At 33.3% G+C, this 13,455-nt stretch overlaps 2 protein-coding genes across 2 annotated transcripts; both read left to right on the forward strand.

The window, feature by feature from the left end:
• Window positions 1-1,275: 1,275 nt before the first annotated feature.
• On the forward strand, window positions 1,276-7,681 carry LOC101214083 (protein FLX-like 4). The gene is made up of 4 exons (XM_004144659.3): window positions 1,276-1,459; window positions 3,941-4,510; window positions 6,836-6,975; window positions 7,052-7,681. Exons 2-4 carry the CDS (start codon window positions 3,975-3,977, stop codon window positions 7,306-7,308), a joined length of 933 nt encoding a protein of 310 aa, XP_004144707.2. The 5' UTR covers window positions 1,276-1,459; window positions 3,941-3,974; the 3' UTR covers window positions 7,309-7,681.
• Window positions 7,682-8,621: 940 nt separating this feature from the next.
• Window positions 8,622-13,168, forward strand: LOC101214328 (cytochrome c oxidase subunit 6b-2). Its single transcript, XM_004144661.3, has 4 exons — window positions 8,622-8,751; window positions 10,181-10,269; window positions 10,384-10,465; window positions 12,795-13,168. The coding sequence occupies exons 1-4, from the start codon at window positions 8,743-8,745 to the stop codon at window positions 12,846-12,848; spliced, it is 234 nt and encodes a 77-aa protein (XP_004144709.1). The 5' UTR covers window positions 8,622-8,742; the 3' UTR covers window positions 12,849-13,168.
• Window positions 13,169-13,455: the final 287 nt, after the last annotated feature.

Genomic DNA, 13,455 nt, shown 5'->3' on the forward strand with positions numbered 1-13,455 from the left:
ATTATATTTAAAAGTTTAAAATATAATATTTAATGGAAATATCGATGAAGTTATTGATAAAATGACGATGTTTGAAATAGATATTTATGAATAAATTTATAAAAACACAGTTCAAAAAATCAGTTTAAATTAGTAAATTATTGTTTTATGTTGTTTAAACAGGTTTATATAATTACTATTATTTATGTTTCGTGGTCTTTTTACAAAATAAAATGTATAATTTAATCTTTAAGTTTGATAAGTCTAAATAGACGGTGTAAAACCTATAATCATTAGGAGAGATATATATGTATTCATGGATTATTGACATTTATACGAAAGATAGATCTAATATAAGTATGTTGAATATATAAGAAGACCTCATACTTTGGTTCATCAAACCTATGGTTGTAGTGAAATGGTAAACTAGAAGATACATGACATTTAATTTATCTTTGCTTGTTTTCAAAATTTTAACTAGCACACATTAATTCTTAATTGACTTTAAATTTAATCAAGTGACTAAGACACAAAAGAACTAGTCTTGCATAGTTTCTTTGTGGAAATGTATGTAAGACCACACTTATAGTTGATGCAAGTTTGAACGGTTCAAGTGGATGTAGTAGTAATAAGATCAACGAAACATTTTTTGGCCACTTCAATATCATTGACTAATGTTCGATGTAATGCTTTGAGTTTTGAAGGAAAACATGGATGAATCAAAATCATATATGATAACAAAATGCACTCCTTTTTGTAATGATGTAATCATAGGAACTCAAAGCGTGTTTATCTTGAAGTAATATTATGTTGAGGTGAATTCTATACAAACCATCGATTCTATATGAAAATGGCATGGTCAAGTTTCCTTACCTCACTTATTCTTAAAAAAAAAAAAGGTCAAATATCAATCATACTTCTAAGCTTTGAAAATTGTATAATTAAAACCTAAAATAGGGTGAGCATTGACACTCGAAAAATCGATTTGAACGAATGAAATCACCTACACTAGATGGTCGGTTTTATTAAAAATATAATCGATGGTCAATTTAATTAAAATATTTTTAAAAATCGACCAAAATCGATCAAAACCAATCAAAACTGACCCACTGAACATCGTTGTCGATTTTTCTTAGTATAAGCTGACTAGGTCGATTTTCGATTTCAATATTTTTGTACCAAATATTTGAAAAAAAAAGGACAAATAGGAAAAAAAAAAAAGAGGTAAATATTCACAACCAAATTTAACTAAAGTAAGAATGATTTCAAATAAAAAAACATTTTAAAGAAAAAATCAAATTGATGAAAATAAAACCCTAACTTTGTAATTAGGAGGGAAAAAAACAAAGAAACAAAGTGGCTTTCTTTCTCAATTCTGTATTCTTTCAATTTTAGAGTTCATCTACAAATTCTGTTTAATCTGTCGTTTCTGATTCTTCATCGTCTCAACTTTGCATTATCGGGACAAGAAAGCCATCTGGTTCGTCTCAATTTTGTTTTTATCCTTCTTTTGAATTCACTTTTTGCGTATTTGGGTCATCCATGGTTCTTAATTTGCTGATGAAAAACTATTTTGTTTTGGGGTTCTTTGGTTTTATGATATGGGGTTTTTTATTCTTTCGTCCCATGTTTTTGGTTTCGCTTTTACAAGCTTATGGAAGTTTGGAAGCTTGCTTAAAACATGAATTTTTTGGCTTCTCCTAAGCCTCTGTTAATGTTAGGCTTGTAGAAGAGTCAATTGTTTTGTGATTTTTCTAATCTCTTCGTATGGTATACGGAATTCTTTGTTTATGCCATTTCGGTTTTTTATCTTGAACATTTGTTTACATTATGGTAACTTGAACGAGTAAGTTTGGGAGTGATTACGTAAAATACTAAACTTGTAAGATTCCTTTTGCTTCCTGATGTAGCCTAAATGATGAAAGGAGAGGTATCTGTAAGAATAAACTCAAAGTGGGAATCAAAAGTTATGAATACAAGAAGGCAATCCCACTAGTTATAGAGAATTGTAAAGGAAACTAATCTTAATCTCAATCAATTAGAGAAACCAATCCTAATCTTTATAAACTAAGGAAACTAGTCATAATCCTAATCCAATCAATTAAGAAAACTATTCCTAATTCTAATCAGTTAAGGATTTAATTAAGATAACCTAACTTACTCTAATCCTTTCAACATCACTCTCCTTCTGTATTTAGTTATTAGAGAAATCAATGGTAGTGAATCCATTTTCATTTCCTTTTTCCAATCATGAGTGGCCCCAATTTGGATTCATTGATCGTTTTCTGTTTGGAAAACATGTTCCTGTATTGGTTGCTTTGTTTGGATTATACTTATAATCTGGATTATAGTTTAAAGGAATGGTGTTTCAGCTTTTTCTTTGATGCTTCCCCTTCAAATCAGCTTCACTGGTCACAATTTGTGAGGTACTCATAGAGTTGAGATTTCATTAGAGTTCTGAAGATGGATTTGCTCTAAATTGGATTATGTTCTGCATGTGCCAACTGCTGAGCCATGAAATTTTTTCCAGGCCTGGTGGATAAACGATATGTTGTTTGAAGTTTTCAAACTTTATTTGTTACTTTTTGTTTCGGTTTGGACGCAATAAGAAAGCTTTTTCAGAATGTTTGTCTCACATTATTTCTCGTGTTAAACTGTCGAGTGGAAATTGGTGTTTGATATGATTTCAGGAGGATCAATGGATTGACAGTTCTTTTTAGTTGTTTTACCCAATGCCCTCACCTTTACTCTTTCGCTATTGGAAACAAATGCTCTTATCTCACAATACCTTTAGTTTACTTTTCCTCTGGTAGTCTGTTTTTTACTTCCAGTCCAGAAGTGCTCTTGGCTGAAAGGGAGTTAGATGAGTTAACTACTTACTGCCCCTTCCCATGGTCTTGTGTTACTTCAAGGCCCATGGATTGCAGCACTTGGTCTTTTGAACTTTGGAAGGTGAAAGTTTAGAAGATAGACAGACTTTTTTCCTTGTTTGTTGTGTTACGGGAGAATTTACTTCTTGCCTGCTGTACAGAAACTTTCCTGCTTTGTTTTGGCCTTTAGGCCTCATTGGAGTGCATTATCTGTAAATAGGCTTTTGATCATACATTTTTGGAGGTGTTCGTTTTAGGCAGTTTGTTGGAGCTAATTCCTATTTGCCTTGGACTTGAGTAGTTTGGCTCTCTTTCGGAAAAAAGGAGAAAAAAAACAAAAGTTTCATTCACAAGCAGGATTCTTGGTGATCCTCTGGAATATAAAGTCGAAATAAAAGTGTTTTTAGGGAGTTGGAGGCGAGCATCTTTATTTATTTATTTAACTTTTAGAGAGACAAACTATTGATAGACAAAATGCTCACCATAGGTGGATTACAAGAACAATTGACCTCTCTTTAGTAAAGAAGAAAGACTATAATCTTTGAAGAGGTGTGAGGATTTACACCAATATTAAACCTTTTAGAAAGAACCAGATCAATGAAACCCTTAAAAGAACCACAAGTTTGATTAATTTTCCACTTGGTGGACCATTATATTAGAATAACTAGGATTAGAAATACAACCAATGATCTATTTTTGACGTAAATGGTCAAAAGCTTTAACTTGAAGGATCACCTCAAGAAACCCTAATCATCTTATCAAAGGTTTTCTTTCTCTAAAGCAAGCTTAAGAATCAAACTCTTTTTCTTTTGAGCACTTCAATCATCAATAGTCTCATTGTAATAGCAGAGGCATTTAGGATTTGTCTCCCTGGTACAAATGCATAGAGTTGCTTGTCTTTCAACTGGTTTGGCTGGATTTTAAGACTTGATTATTCTTTAAGAAATAACTTTCTTCTCTTATAATTATCGAGTACTTACTTGATTTAGTTAAAAATTATGTCCGTAAGTGTGTTTCTGTCTTATACATGTTTTTTAGTTCAAGCATCTAGCTGTGCATAAAAGTGTGCATATCCTTTGAAATTCGTGCAGTGAAACCAGTGCTTGAGATAAATCATAAATATAGATGTCCTCGAGGGAAACACTTCAACCACTATACAATGGGCGTCCTGTTAAGGCTCCAGGGTTGATGCGGCATGGTCCGTTTCCTGGATCAGATTCTGCTGTTGGTCACAAGTCTCTTGAATTACTAGAGGACAAATTAACTGTACAGACATCTGACATAGAAAAACTTGCAAGGGAAAATCATAAATTGGCAACTGCTCATGTCACTTTGAGGCAAGAGCTTGTAGGCGCTGAGAAAGAAATACAAACCGTGCGGGCACATATTCGAAGCATTCAGACTGAAAGTGATATTCAGATGAGAGTATTGCTAGATAAGATTGCAAAAATGGAAGCAAGTATTGAAGCGGGAGAGGGGCTGAAGAAGGACTTGCAGCAGGTCCACATGGAGGCCCAAGGCTTGGTCAAAGACAAACAAGAATTAACCTTCCAAATTCAACAAGCAACCCAGGAGTTGAATAAAACAGAGTCGGATATTAAGAATCTACCCAATTTACATGCTGAGCTCGAGGATTTGAGGAAAGAACACCAAAGGTTAAGGTGAGATGTATTTTGACATTTCTGCTTTTCTTTTAAAATGTTTCAGTACCAACTATTTAGCTCAAGAATTATTTGGCCATTAACATAATTTAGACTAAAATCAAAATACTAAATTCTTTGTCATTACTTTTTTTTCTTCTTTTTATACTAGAAACCAATTTTTTCCACCAAGAAGCAAGGGCGGATTTATTAAGGGGCCAAGGTGCCCCCCTTACATTATCGATTTTTGTATTTTAATATTAATTTTGAAGTGTTAAATTACAATACATATTAAATTTAACTTTCCTTTTCAGTTGTGAGTTCAAATCTCATCTACTACAATTATTTTTACGAAAATGTTTTTCTTCCAAAAAGAAAAAAAAAACTCATATATAACCCAAACTTATTTCCTAAACCTCATTTGTTATCTAACACAAAAATAATTAAAAAATGTATTATTCTTTTTTTTTTTCCTTTTTGTATGCAAATTTTAAATTCATATATTTACATTACAAAAAAAATCATGTGAAAATTGTCGGTCTTTCTTTATTGCTACAAATGTAGTGAATGGAGCATGAGTGAAATGTCAGAGATAATAGAACAAAAGTAGTTTTAAAATGCAACCCCCAACTTGATAATAGAAATAAAAAATAATCACTTAACATTTAGAATTAAGATTAAACATAGATGCATTAAAATGCACCCATTTTCATACTTCTTTCCATGACCTGTGTATCCTTGCGAATTTTCGCTGGTTCTTCTAGTTTGATGAGCTACAAATGGATTACAAATCCACCTTGCCAAAGTACCCTGACTTACTTCCCATATAATCTTTATTTGGTAGTTTGAACGACGTTCATCCAAACAAGATTGAAATCTTGCTAATCTTGCTAATCTTCCTTCAGGAGGTAATCACCTCTAGGTGTAGGTGTTTTTCCTATTTCATCTTTTAATGAAATGTTTCTCATTGAAAAAAAAAATCCTTTGGCAGCTCAGTCTTGGAGTTATTAATATGGCAGATCAGCTTAGAAAAAGCCTTATCTTTACCTTTCCCCATCACGGTGTATTATGTGTTCTTTTGATTTGAAGCATCCTGAACATCATTTTGCCATTGGTCCTCTGCTTCTAGATATTGGGCAACGGCTGTGGATGCTTTTAGTTGGTCCTTGATTTTTCCTAACATCTTTGATATTCTTGCACCCATTTTCGTTGGCCATCCATTCCATGCTACAGAACGGAGAAGACTTTGTCAGTTGCTTTCAACAAAGTTATCTGTTAGGAACCAAAGTAGTATGGGCTGCCTTTGTTCCACATTGGTTAGAATGAGGTGACCAATGAATTACTTAAGTGGCTTGGCTCTCCCACCCCAATAGCTGACTTTTGGGAGCTTAGCCATAATGCCATTAACATTGCTGATCGTCTCCAGTGTCGTATGCCTTATACTTCTCTTTCTCCATCTTGGTTTATTATGTGTTGTGCTCATGTTGAGTCTCCTGCTTATCTTTTTATTCCTTGTCCTTTTGCTCGGCAATTTTGGGACAACATTTTGGAGGCTTTGGATGGTCTATTGCTCATTCCAACAATATTTATGTCATTCTGAAATCTCTTATGGTGGGACACCCATTCTTTGGTTGCAAGAAGATTATTTGGCTGGCTATTCTTCAAGCTTATTTTTGGACTTTATAGGGTGAGCGTAATAGGCGTCTCTTTCAGGATTTTGCTTCCTATTTTACTTCTTTTTTTGACATTGTTTTGTCCATGGCTTTTTCTTGGTGCAAAACTGGGCACCCATTTAAGAACTTTATTAGCCTTTCTTTCTGAGTTTCCAGTTGACGCTTTTTTGTAATCACCTCTTGGTGCTTGGGTTTCCCCTTATTTCATCTTATCAATTAAATGTTTCTTATAAAAAAACACTTTTTAAGGAACCATTTTCAACCCTAGAGTTATATAGATTCATTGCTTTCTCATGCTATGTATTGGTGTAAATGTAAATACTATTTTTTTCTGAAGCATTTGTTCATCAATTTCTATCTAAAAAGGTTTTTTTTTGTAATAACAAGTATAGGTGTTTCGTGTGTTGGTGTTTTTACTCCATTATTTCATTTTTATCAACGAAATTTGTTTCAAGTCCACTAGTGAGGGAAGTGCGACATGATATAAAGTTAAATATATCTTCTTGCATTAGCTTAAACTTTTGGATCAATTGGTGATGGGTGCTATGCTATGTGAACTGTGGCAACATGAATTCTTTTTTTATCTGGATGAAATGAATATTTGATATTTGAGTCTTGATTTGAATTTTCAACTTAATGTGCTAATTCGTTTATTTATTAACCCGGTACGCAGAGTTACATTTGAGCATGAAAAAGGCAGGAACATTGAACAAGTAGAGCAAATGAAAGCAACAGAAATGAATCTGATTGCCCTTGCAAGGGAAGTAGAGAGGTTGCGAGCCGAGGCTTTGAATGTGGAGAAACGGGCATACGGTACATTTCTTTTCACACTTTTCAGTTAATCTATTGACACTTACGATGAGACTAAAACTATCTGGTTCTTCTGTAGCACCAAATGCATACAGTGGTGCGTACACGCGTTTGGATCCTTCGTACCCACCTCACATGCCTGGTGCTAATGGCTACATTGACATATATGGAAGGTCGCAAGTCGTAATGGCTCCTGTGGTGTCAGGAGACAGTGAAATTTCGCATTCCATTGATCATGGCTCAGCCCCAGCTGAAACAAGCGCTGGTGTGGCCGCCCCCATTGGTAACACTGCTGCCTGGGAAACAAGGTTTGATCCATCCATTCCTCGAAGATGAGTGTGTAGCCACGATTAGTGTTTCTTTGTTCAAATGCCATAATTTGTTACAAAGAAAGTATATTCACTCTTTAATTCAAAGTTTCTCCCTGTAACATTTCAGGTATTATGAATACCGTCATGCTAACAATACCATTCATGTTAAAAAAGGTCAATTAATGGTGTAATCTAGAGATCAACCTTACTCATTTGGGTAGGAGTTAATTGACTGGGATGAAATTGATGAACTTGGGAGTATTAAGATAGTTCTGTTTTGATTGTTTTGATTGACTTTCTACGTGCTTACAAAAAATTCCCTTTGGAACACTTTTTTAAACATTTGGAAATTCTATCAAAACAAGCTTGTCTTCTCCCATAGAGAACTTTGAAGTACATATATTGTCTACAATGTGATTGTACAAGAGATTGAATCTTTGTCGTGTATTTTTAGTGTCGGAGACCTCACACTATTATGGGATAAATATTATAATGAGATCATCTAAAACTAGAGTATTTGTTATCTCTTGGTGGTTATAAAATACAAATATAAGAAACACTTTCTATTTGCCATTCACTGGTTGGGGCAGTAGAGCAAGATTCACACATTCAATCTGATCAACAATCTGATCAAGAAGAAGGATCTCGTCTATCCATGGTTATAAAATGGTATGTGTTCTTTTGCTTACGAGAACTTGTTATTGTTTCATACAAGTGAGGTTTTTGCTTATAAGAACTTGTTATTGTTTCATACAAATGAGGTAAAAGGTAAACGTGAAAGTCTTATTTCAAAACATGAATTTCAAGTTCTAAGAAGTAGTATAAGTATTTTGTTTTTAAAATTTGACTAAAATTTCAACCGTTCGTTAATGAAACACAAAGGTGATGGTAACTAACATCAAAGTTAAGAAATCAACCGTTTGATCTTTTCTTTATCTCTAAACATCAGTTTGATTATTTTCAAAATTCAAACAAACATTTTACATTTTTGAAATGGAAAAAAAAGGTGCTTTTAAAAACTTGTTTTTCATATGTATATAATTTGGTTAAGAATTGAAATGTTTTACCTATAAAATATATATAAAAAAAACACGATTAACTTTATTACGTGGAACAAACATAATTTTTTAAAATTAAAGCTAAATGTTTATGTGTTTTTAAATATATTATTTAATTTTCAATAACAACAATTGAGCTTCCACCTTGAATTATGTAAGTTCTGAGAGCTTGTTTAAAAATTTAATACAATTATAGTTTTAATTAAATTTAATTGTGAATTAACGGGCTGTCTTGATGGGCCGAAGAAGGCCCATATAGAACGGCCCACTTATATATGATTTCATTGGACAAAAAATCCAACATCTTCTTCGTTCAACTTAAACTGCGCCTTCCTCTACGTTGCATTACAGAGTCTTCCATTTGATCTCCAAAATTTCTAGGACCTTCAATCCGATCAGTCATGGACGAGGTAAGCCTTGTTCTGCTCTCTTTCCCTGTTTATTTGCTAGAAAAATCAATGCTATTGTATCGATTTTTCATTTCTTCTTTTGATGTTCTGAATTTTTCCATTCATTAACGGCCTCGATTTGGATGCCAATCATTTTCTGTATAGAAGTATGATGCTTTAGTCAAATCAGCTTCATTGGTCGAAATCTCCGACGTAATCGTATGTTTGAGATTTCATTAGAGTTTTGAAGATGGATTACCTAATGGTAGGATTGAGATTTCGTTTGATTTCATTAGGATTTAAATTCTTTGAAAGCTTGGTGGGTATCTTGCTCGGAGTCTTCAAGCTTTTATTTGTTACCTTTTCTTTCATTTTGGACGGGATAGGACGCTGGAAGCTGCAAAACTGTTAGGAAGAAAATGACTTATTTTATTTTATTTAAACGAGAAGTTGTGGTTATGAAAGAAAATGGAGAAGAAGAATGACTTTTATGTTGATGTCGCTGATAAAACTTGTGATTTAAAGTTTAGGAAGGAATTCTTGTTTGCAATTGAAAATCTGCAAACTCTCCTTTTAGATTGGCCCGTCGCTACCAAATTTGATACTCGCATCATGAATACTGCTCTTATGAGCAAAGAACTGAACGCACTAAATCTCACTACAGTGTCTTCTTAGAAGAACATCCCAAACATATATTGGATTAGGCAACGAGGATTCTGAATTGAAAGGCAAATTAACTATTATGTTTGTAGAATAAGGGTTTAAAAAGAGAAAATGCAGCACCATGTATCCTGTCAAATATAAATTATTTGGCAGTTGTCAAATAAACTTCACACAAGGGGAGAATGAATTGATCATTTGAGAAATATAATTGTAGAAGACAAGACATGTTCACATGGGAAGGATGGATCTTTTATCAAATTCACATCCGAGAAGGATGGTAAATAGAAATCCCAAGAAGCAATAATAGAAGGAAGATAAGAACATCAAACTGCATCAATTTAGAATGATTTTGCACATGAAATTAATGTTTATGTTAAAAAAAATCTGTTTTGCATGTATATATCATGTTTACCCATGCTTCATACATGACAATGTGTTCATCTAGATAATGTTTTCTTATTGTTGTCAATAACTGAATGTTGTAACCTAGGTGAGTCAGTTCGTGTTCTGTTGTTTGCCATGAGTTGAGGTATGGTATAGAAGGCACAAGGTACTTGGTTGTTGGTACCAATGTTGAAATGTGCCGGTTGTTATTTTGGAAGAATGTTATTGGGAAAACGTAACTACCCATATCAGATAGAATAAAAATTTAAGGATGTGTATTAAATGAGTATCTATAGATGAGTGGTGATCGTTCATCAAGATGATACCCTTCAGTCTTCAGTCTTCAATGTCTTTTTCCATCATTATTTTTATTTGTTCCTTTTCTTCTTGTTTGTCACCTCAGATTGAGCTGAAAACAGCACCTGCTGACTTCCGATTCCCTACTACAAATCAAACTAGGCACTGTTTCACTCGTTACATCGAGTTCCACAGGTGCATTTTCTCATATAACTTAGAATGAGAGTTAAAGTGGAAAAACGGAAATGGTCTGCAGCCTTCTCTGTTTCGTAGTTTACTTTCCCCTTATATATGCGAAACCTTCCACAGGTGCCTGACAGTAAAGGGTGAGGAGTCTGGTGAATGTGAAAGATTTGCAAAGTACTATCGTGCTCTTTGCCCTGGTGAATGGGTGAGTTCTTTGTTGCATTTGGTGTTGTTAAAAGCATATTAAAATTTTCTTATCCTATTTTTACTGCTCATGTTGATGCAGTTCTGGATCTTAGGTGCATAGCCACAATAACTCTTTGCCTTTTTCCGATATTAGTATTACTCAAGTTTTTTGTGCATACACTCTAGATTGAATTCTAAGTTCCAATTGTAACATGTTCTCTATGAACCTAGGAAATCTTCTTTTGATATCTTGGTGTCCAGCATTACAAGCTATTTGTGCCTTGAAAGCTTTTACAAGTATATGATATAGTTCCAATTATGGTTTATCTTGACCTTCAAATCTTTTGTATTCTTTTGATAAAGCGATATTAGCTAATTACAGACTCGGGTTTGATATACTTCCTCACATGTTGGGCATAAGATTTATTCTGGTTAATCAGTCTTGAGTTATTAACTTTTAGTCTTCAAACTGAGAGAACTTAATGTAGGGATAAAAAATTGTCATAAGCTAATATTGTCTCAGAATTAATGAAATCATTATATATATTGTGCAGTTATAAAACTTGTGGAATTTATAGTTGATAGTCCTGTTTGCATTATATTGTATAGAAAGGTTAAACGAATAAAACAACTCACATAATATTATTTAAACCTTTATAGACAGGAGCACTCATAAGCTCCCTTGTAAAAAAGAAAAAAAAAAGGGTGTGGAGCTCTCTAGGTGACATTTCCTCTTCAAACACTCACGTGTAGTTGTGATCAATATGGGGACATTTTTACATAACGTTGTCAAATCTATAGCAAGAAATTCAGTTTGGATTCCAAGTTTTACTTTGAAGGAAGTTATGTCTTGCGGATGATTTTTTTTGCTGGGCGAGTTGAAGACCTGCAAATGTTTGGAAGACCATATGGTTAAGGGTTTGATGAACCATAAAGTTTAAGCGATGCGGATATGTCTTGGTTACAGATGATGAGAAATACCCAAGAAAAATATATTGAATTGTTATGGTTGGCAAAAAGTGGAAAAAGATTGTGCTTATTGTTCTGGTGAACGAATTAGAATTTGGGTGAGAATCAATTTGGATGAACTCTAATTTCTTGGAAAGTGTGACCGTTATATGGAAATTGGCGTATGATAGAAAATTTATTAGGGTAGAAGTTAGAAATACTTTTGGGTATTAAGGTAAATTAGTCCTCTTCTTAGCAACGGAGTGGGAGGTCATGGATATGGAAATATTTTTGGGTATTAAGGGTATATTAGTCCTCTTAGTAACGGAGCTGGTTTAGGCTTGAAGGAGGTGAGCTCAAAGATGGGATGGTCTCAATACCTTCAATTATTTGGGAATTAGAAGTTAATTTAATTGACCATCAATTAATTGGGAATTAGGAGTCAATTGTAATTGTTTTATTTATATCTTTCGTTGTCATTTCAGCTCCTAGGTTCTTGCAGGTAGGCACTGATATGTGAACTTTAGTAGAAATTGAAAGATTAAAATTAAAAATTTTACGAAGTATAGGGACCCCAATTTTACAAAATGGATAGATTAGATATTTAGGAACCAAAACTCCATTTGAACCTATGAGTTCTGTGAATGATTGGTTAAAATACCATTTTGGGCCCTATACTTGAAGTTTGTTCAATTGTCCCTGCACATTCAATAAATTTGAAATTTAGTCCATGTAAGTTAATTTTTACCCAATTTGGTTAAATAATGATAATAATTTTCATGTGAAGAAATACAATATGTAAGTGTCTTCAAAATTTATAATAAAAATGCTAATATCTTAACAAAGTATTTTTAAAATTTCAACAATGAACTAGCCGTAAGACTAAATTTAAAGACTTATTGAAACTAAAAAGGACTAGAATTGGACAATTGAAAATACATGGACTAAGATTGAACTTGGACGAAGATGGTCTTTTAACCAATTAATAGATGATCCTGTCATTAAGAACTAGAGTCATGTGTATTTGCAAATCAAATATGCTGATTACATTAGGACCATCCAACTTCCTTGGATAGGGTCATATTTTTTGTTACAGATGCTACACACTTGAATGCTTACTCCATAATTCTATGGGTTGTTGAGTCTATCGGCCATGATTACTCTACAAGAAATGTGATTATATCGCATATGTAATTCTTTTAACATTTTATTTTACCGCCATGCTAAATATTAATTTATACATTTAATCCAGAAAAGTGGAAAATCTGTCATGAACGTCTGCTTGTTGATATGCTTAATCTTAGGGGATAGTCCTGCTGGAAACAGGATGAAAGTGAAACCTATTCAACAAGTTTATTTCATATGTTACATGCATGTTAATAACTGCATCTTTTCCGCAGGTCGACAAATGGAATGAGCAGAGGGAGAACGGTACTTTCCCTGGTCCTCTCTGAACTTGTTCATCACCGGGAAAGCACAGATTGTTAATTTATGTTTGTTCTCAAGTTTTATCAAAAAACTGTTTGGGAGTTCCATTATTTTTCATTGCCATCTTCTCAGAGAATAATAAAGGATAGCCATTTTGTTTCGTGTCTTCTTGAGTAGTTATAACTCAATTGTTGATTGTGGATACGCTGAATGGATCCCAAAATGCACCTTACCATTTCTCTACCCTTTCTTGTCCATTCGACTCCCGTTTGATTTGTTTTCAATCTTCTGTGTAATTAGATCTTTAAACCAACTTAATTTGCTCCATTTGTTGTTGACTTCTAAAGAAAGTTTCTTGTAATTTTAGTATATAACAGATGAAAGCAACGATGGATGGGCTCCAAACTGGATGGCCTAAGAGACATGCGAAGCTGAAATGTTATGGATCGCAAGTTGGTAATAATTTTTATTGATTTAGAAAATGAAATTTATATTTTTTTAAAAAAAAAAAATAAATAAATTTATTGATTTATTGAGTGCATATCTCATTGGTAGGATCACTTATTTGATCAAATCCTCAGCTTTGCATAAACTAGGTCTATGCTTGCTTGCTGTTGATTGTAAATATAGAAA

Source organism: Cucumis sativus, chromosome 2 (genome assembly GCF_000004075.3).
Source record: "Cucumis sativus cultivar 9930 chromosome 2, Cucumber_9930_V3, whole genome shotgun sequence".
NCBI lineage: Eukaryota > Viridiplantae > Streptophyta > Magnoliopsida > Cucurbitales > Cucurbitaceae > Cucumis > Cucumis sativus.

What these genes read in the sequence shown, in the direction of transcription:
- LOC101214083 (XM_004144659.3), top strand. Translation starts at nt 3,975, where the DNA reads ATGTCCTCGAGGGAAACACTTCAACCACTATACAATGGGCGTCCTGTT. An exon ending in AAAGAACACCAAAGGTTAAG is followed by an intron (nt 4,511 to 6,835) that starts GTGAGATGTATT and finishes CCCGGTACGCAG; the next exon opens with AGTTACATTTGAGCATGAAA. An exon ending in TGTGGAGAAACGGGCATACG is followed by an intron (nt 6,976 to 7,051) that starts GTACATTTCTTT and finishes GTTCTTCTGTAG; the next exon opens with CACCAAATGCATACAGTGGT.
- LOC101214328 (XM_004144661.3), top strand. An exon ending in CGTTACATCGAGTTCCACAG is followed by an intron (nt 10,270 to 10,383) that starts GTGCATTTTCTC and finishes AACCTTCCACAG; the next exon opens with GTGCCTGACAGTAAAGGGTG. An exon ending in CTCTTTGCCCTGGTGAATGG is followed by an intron (nt 10,466 to 12,794) that starts GTGAGTTCTTTG and finishes TCTTTTCCGCAG; the next exon opens with GTCGACAAATGGAATGAGCA.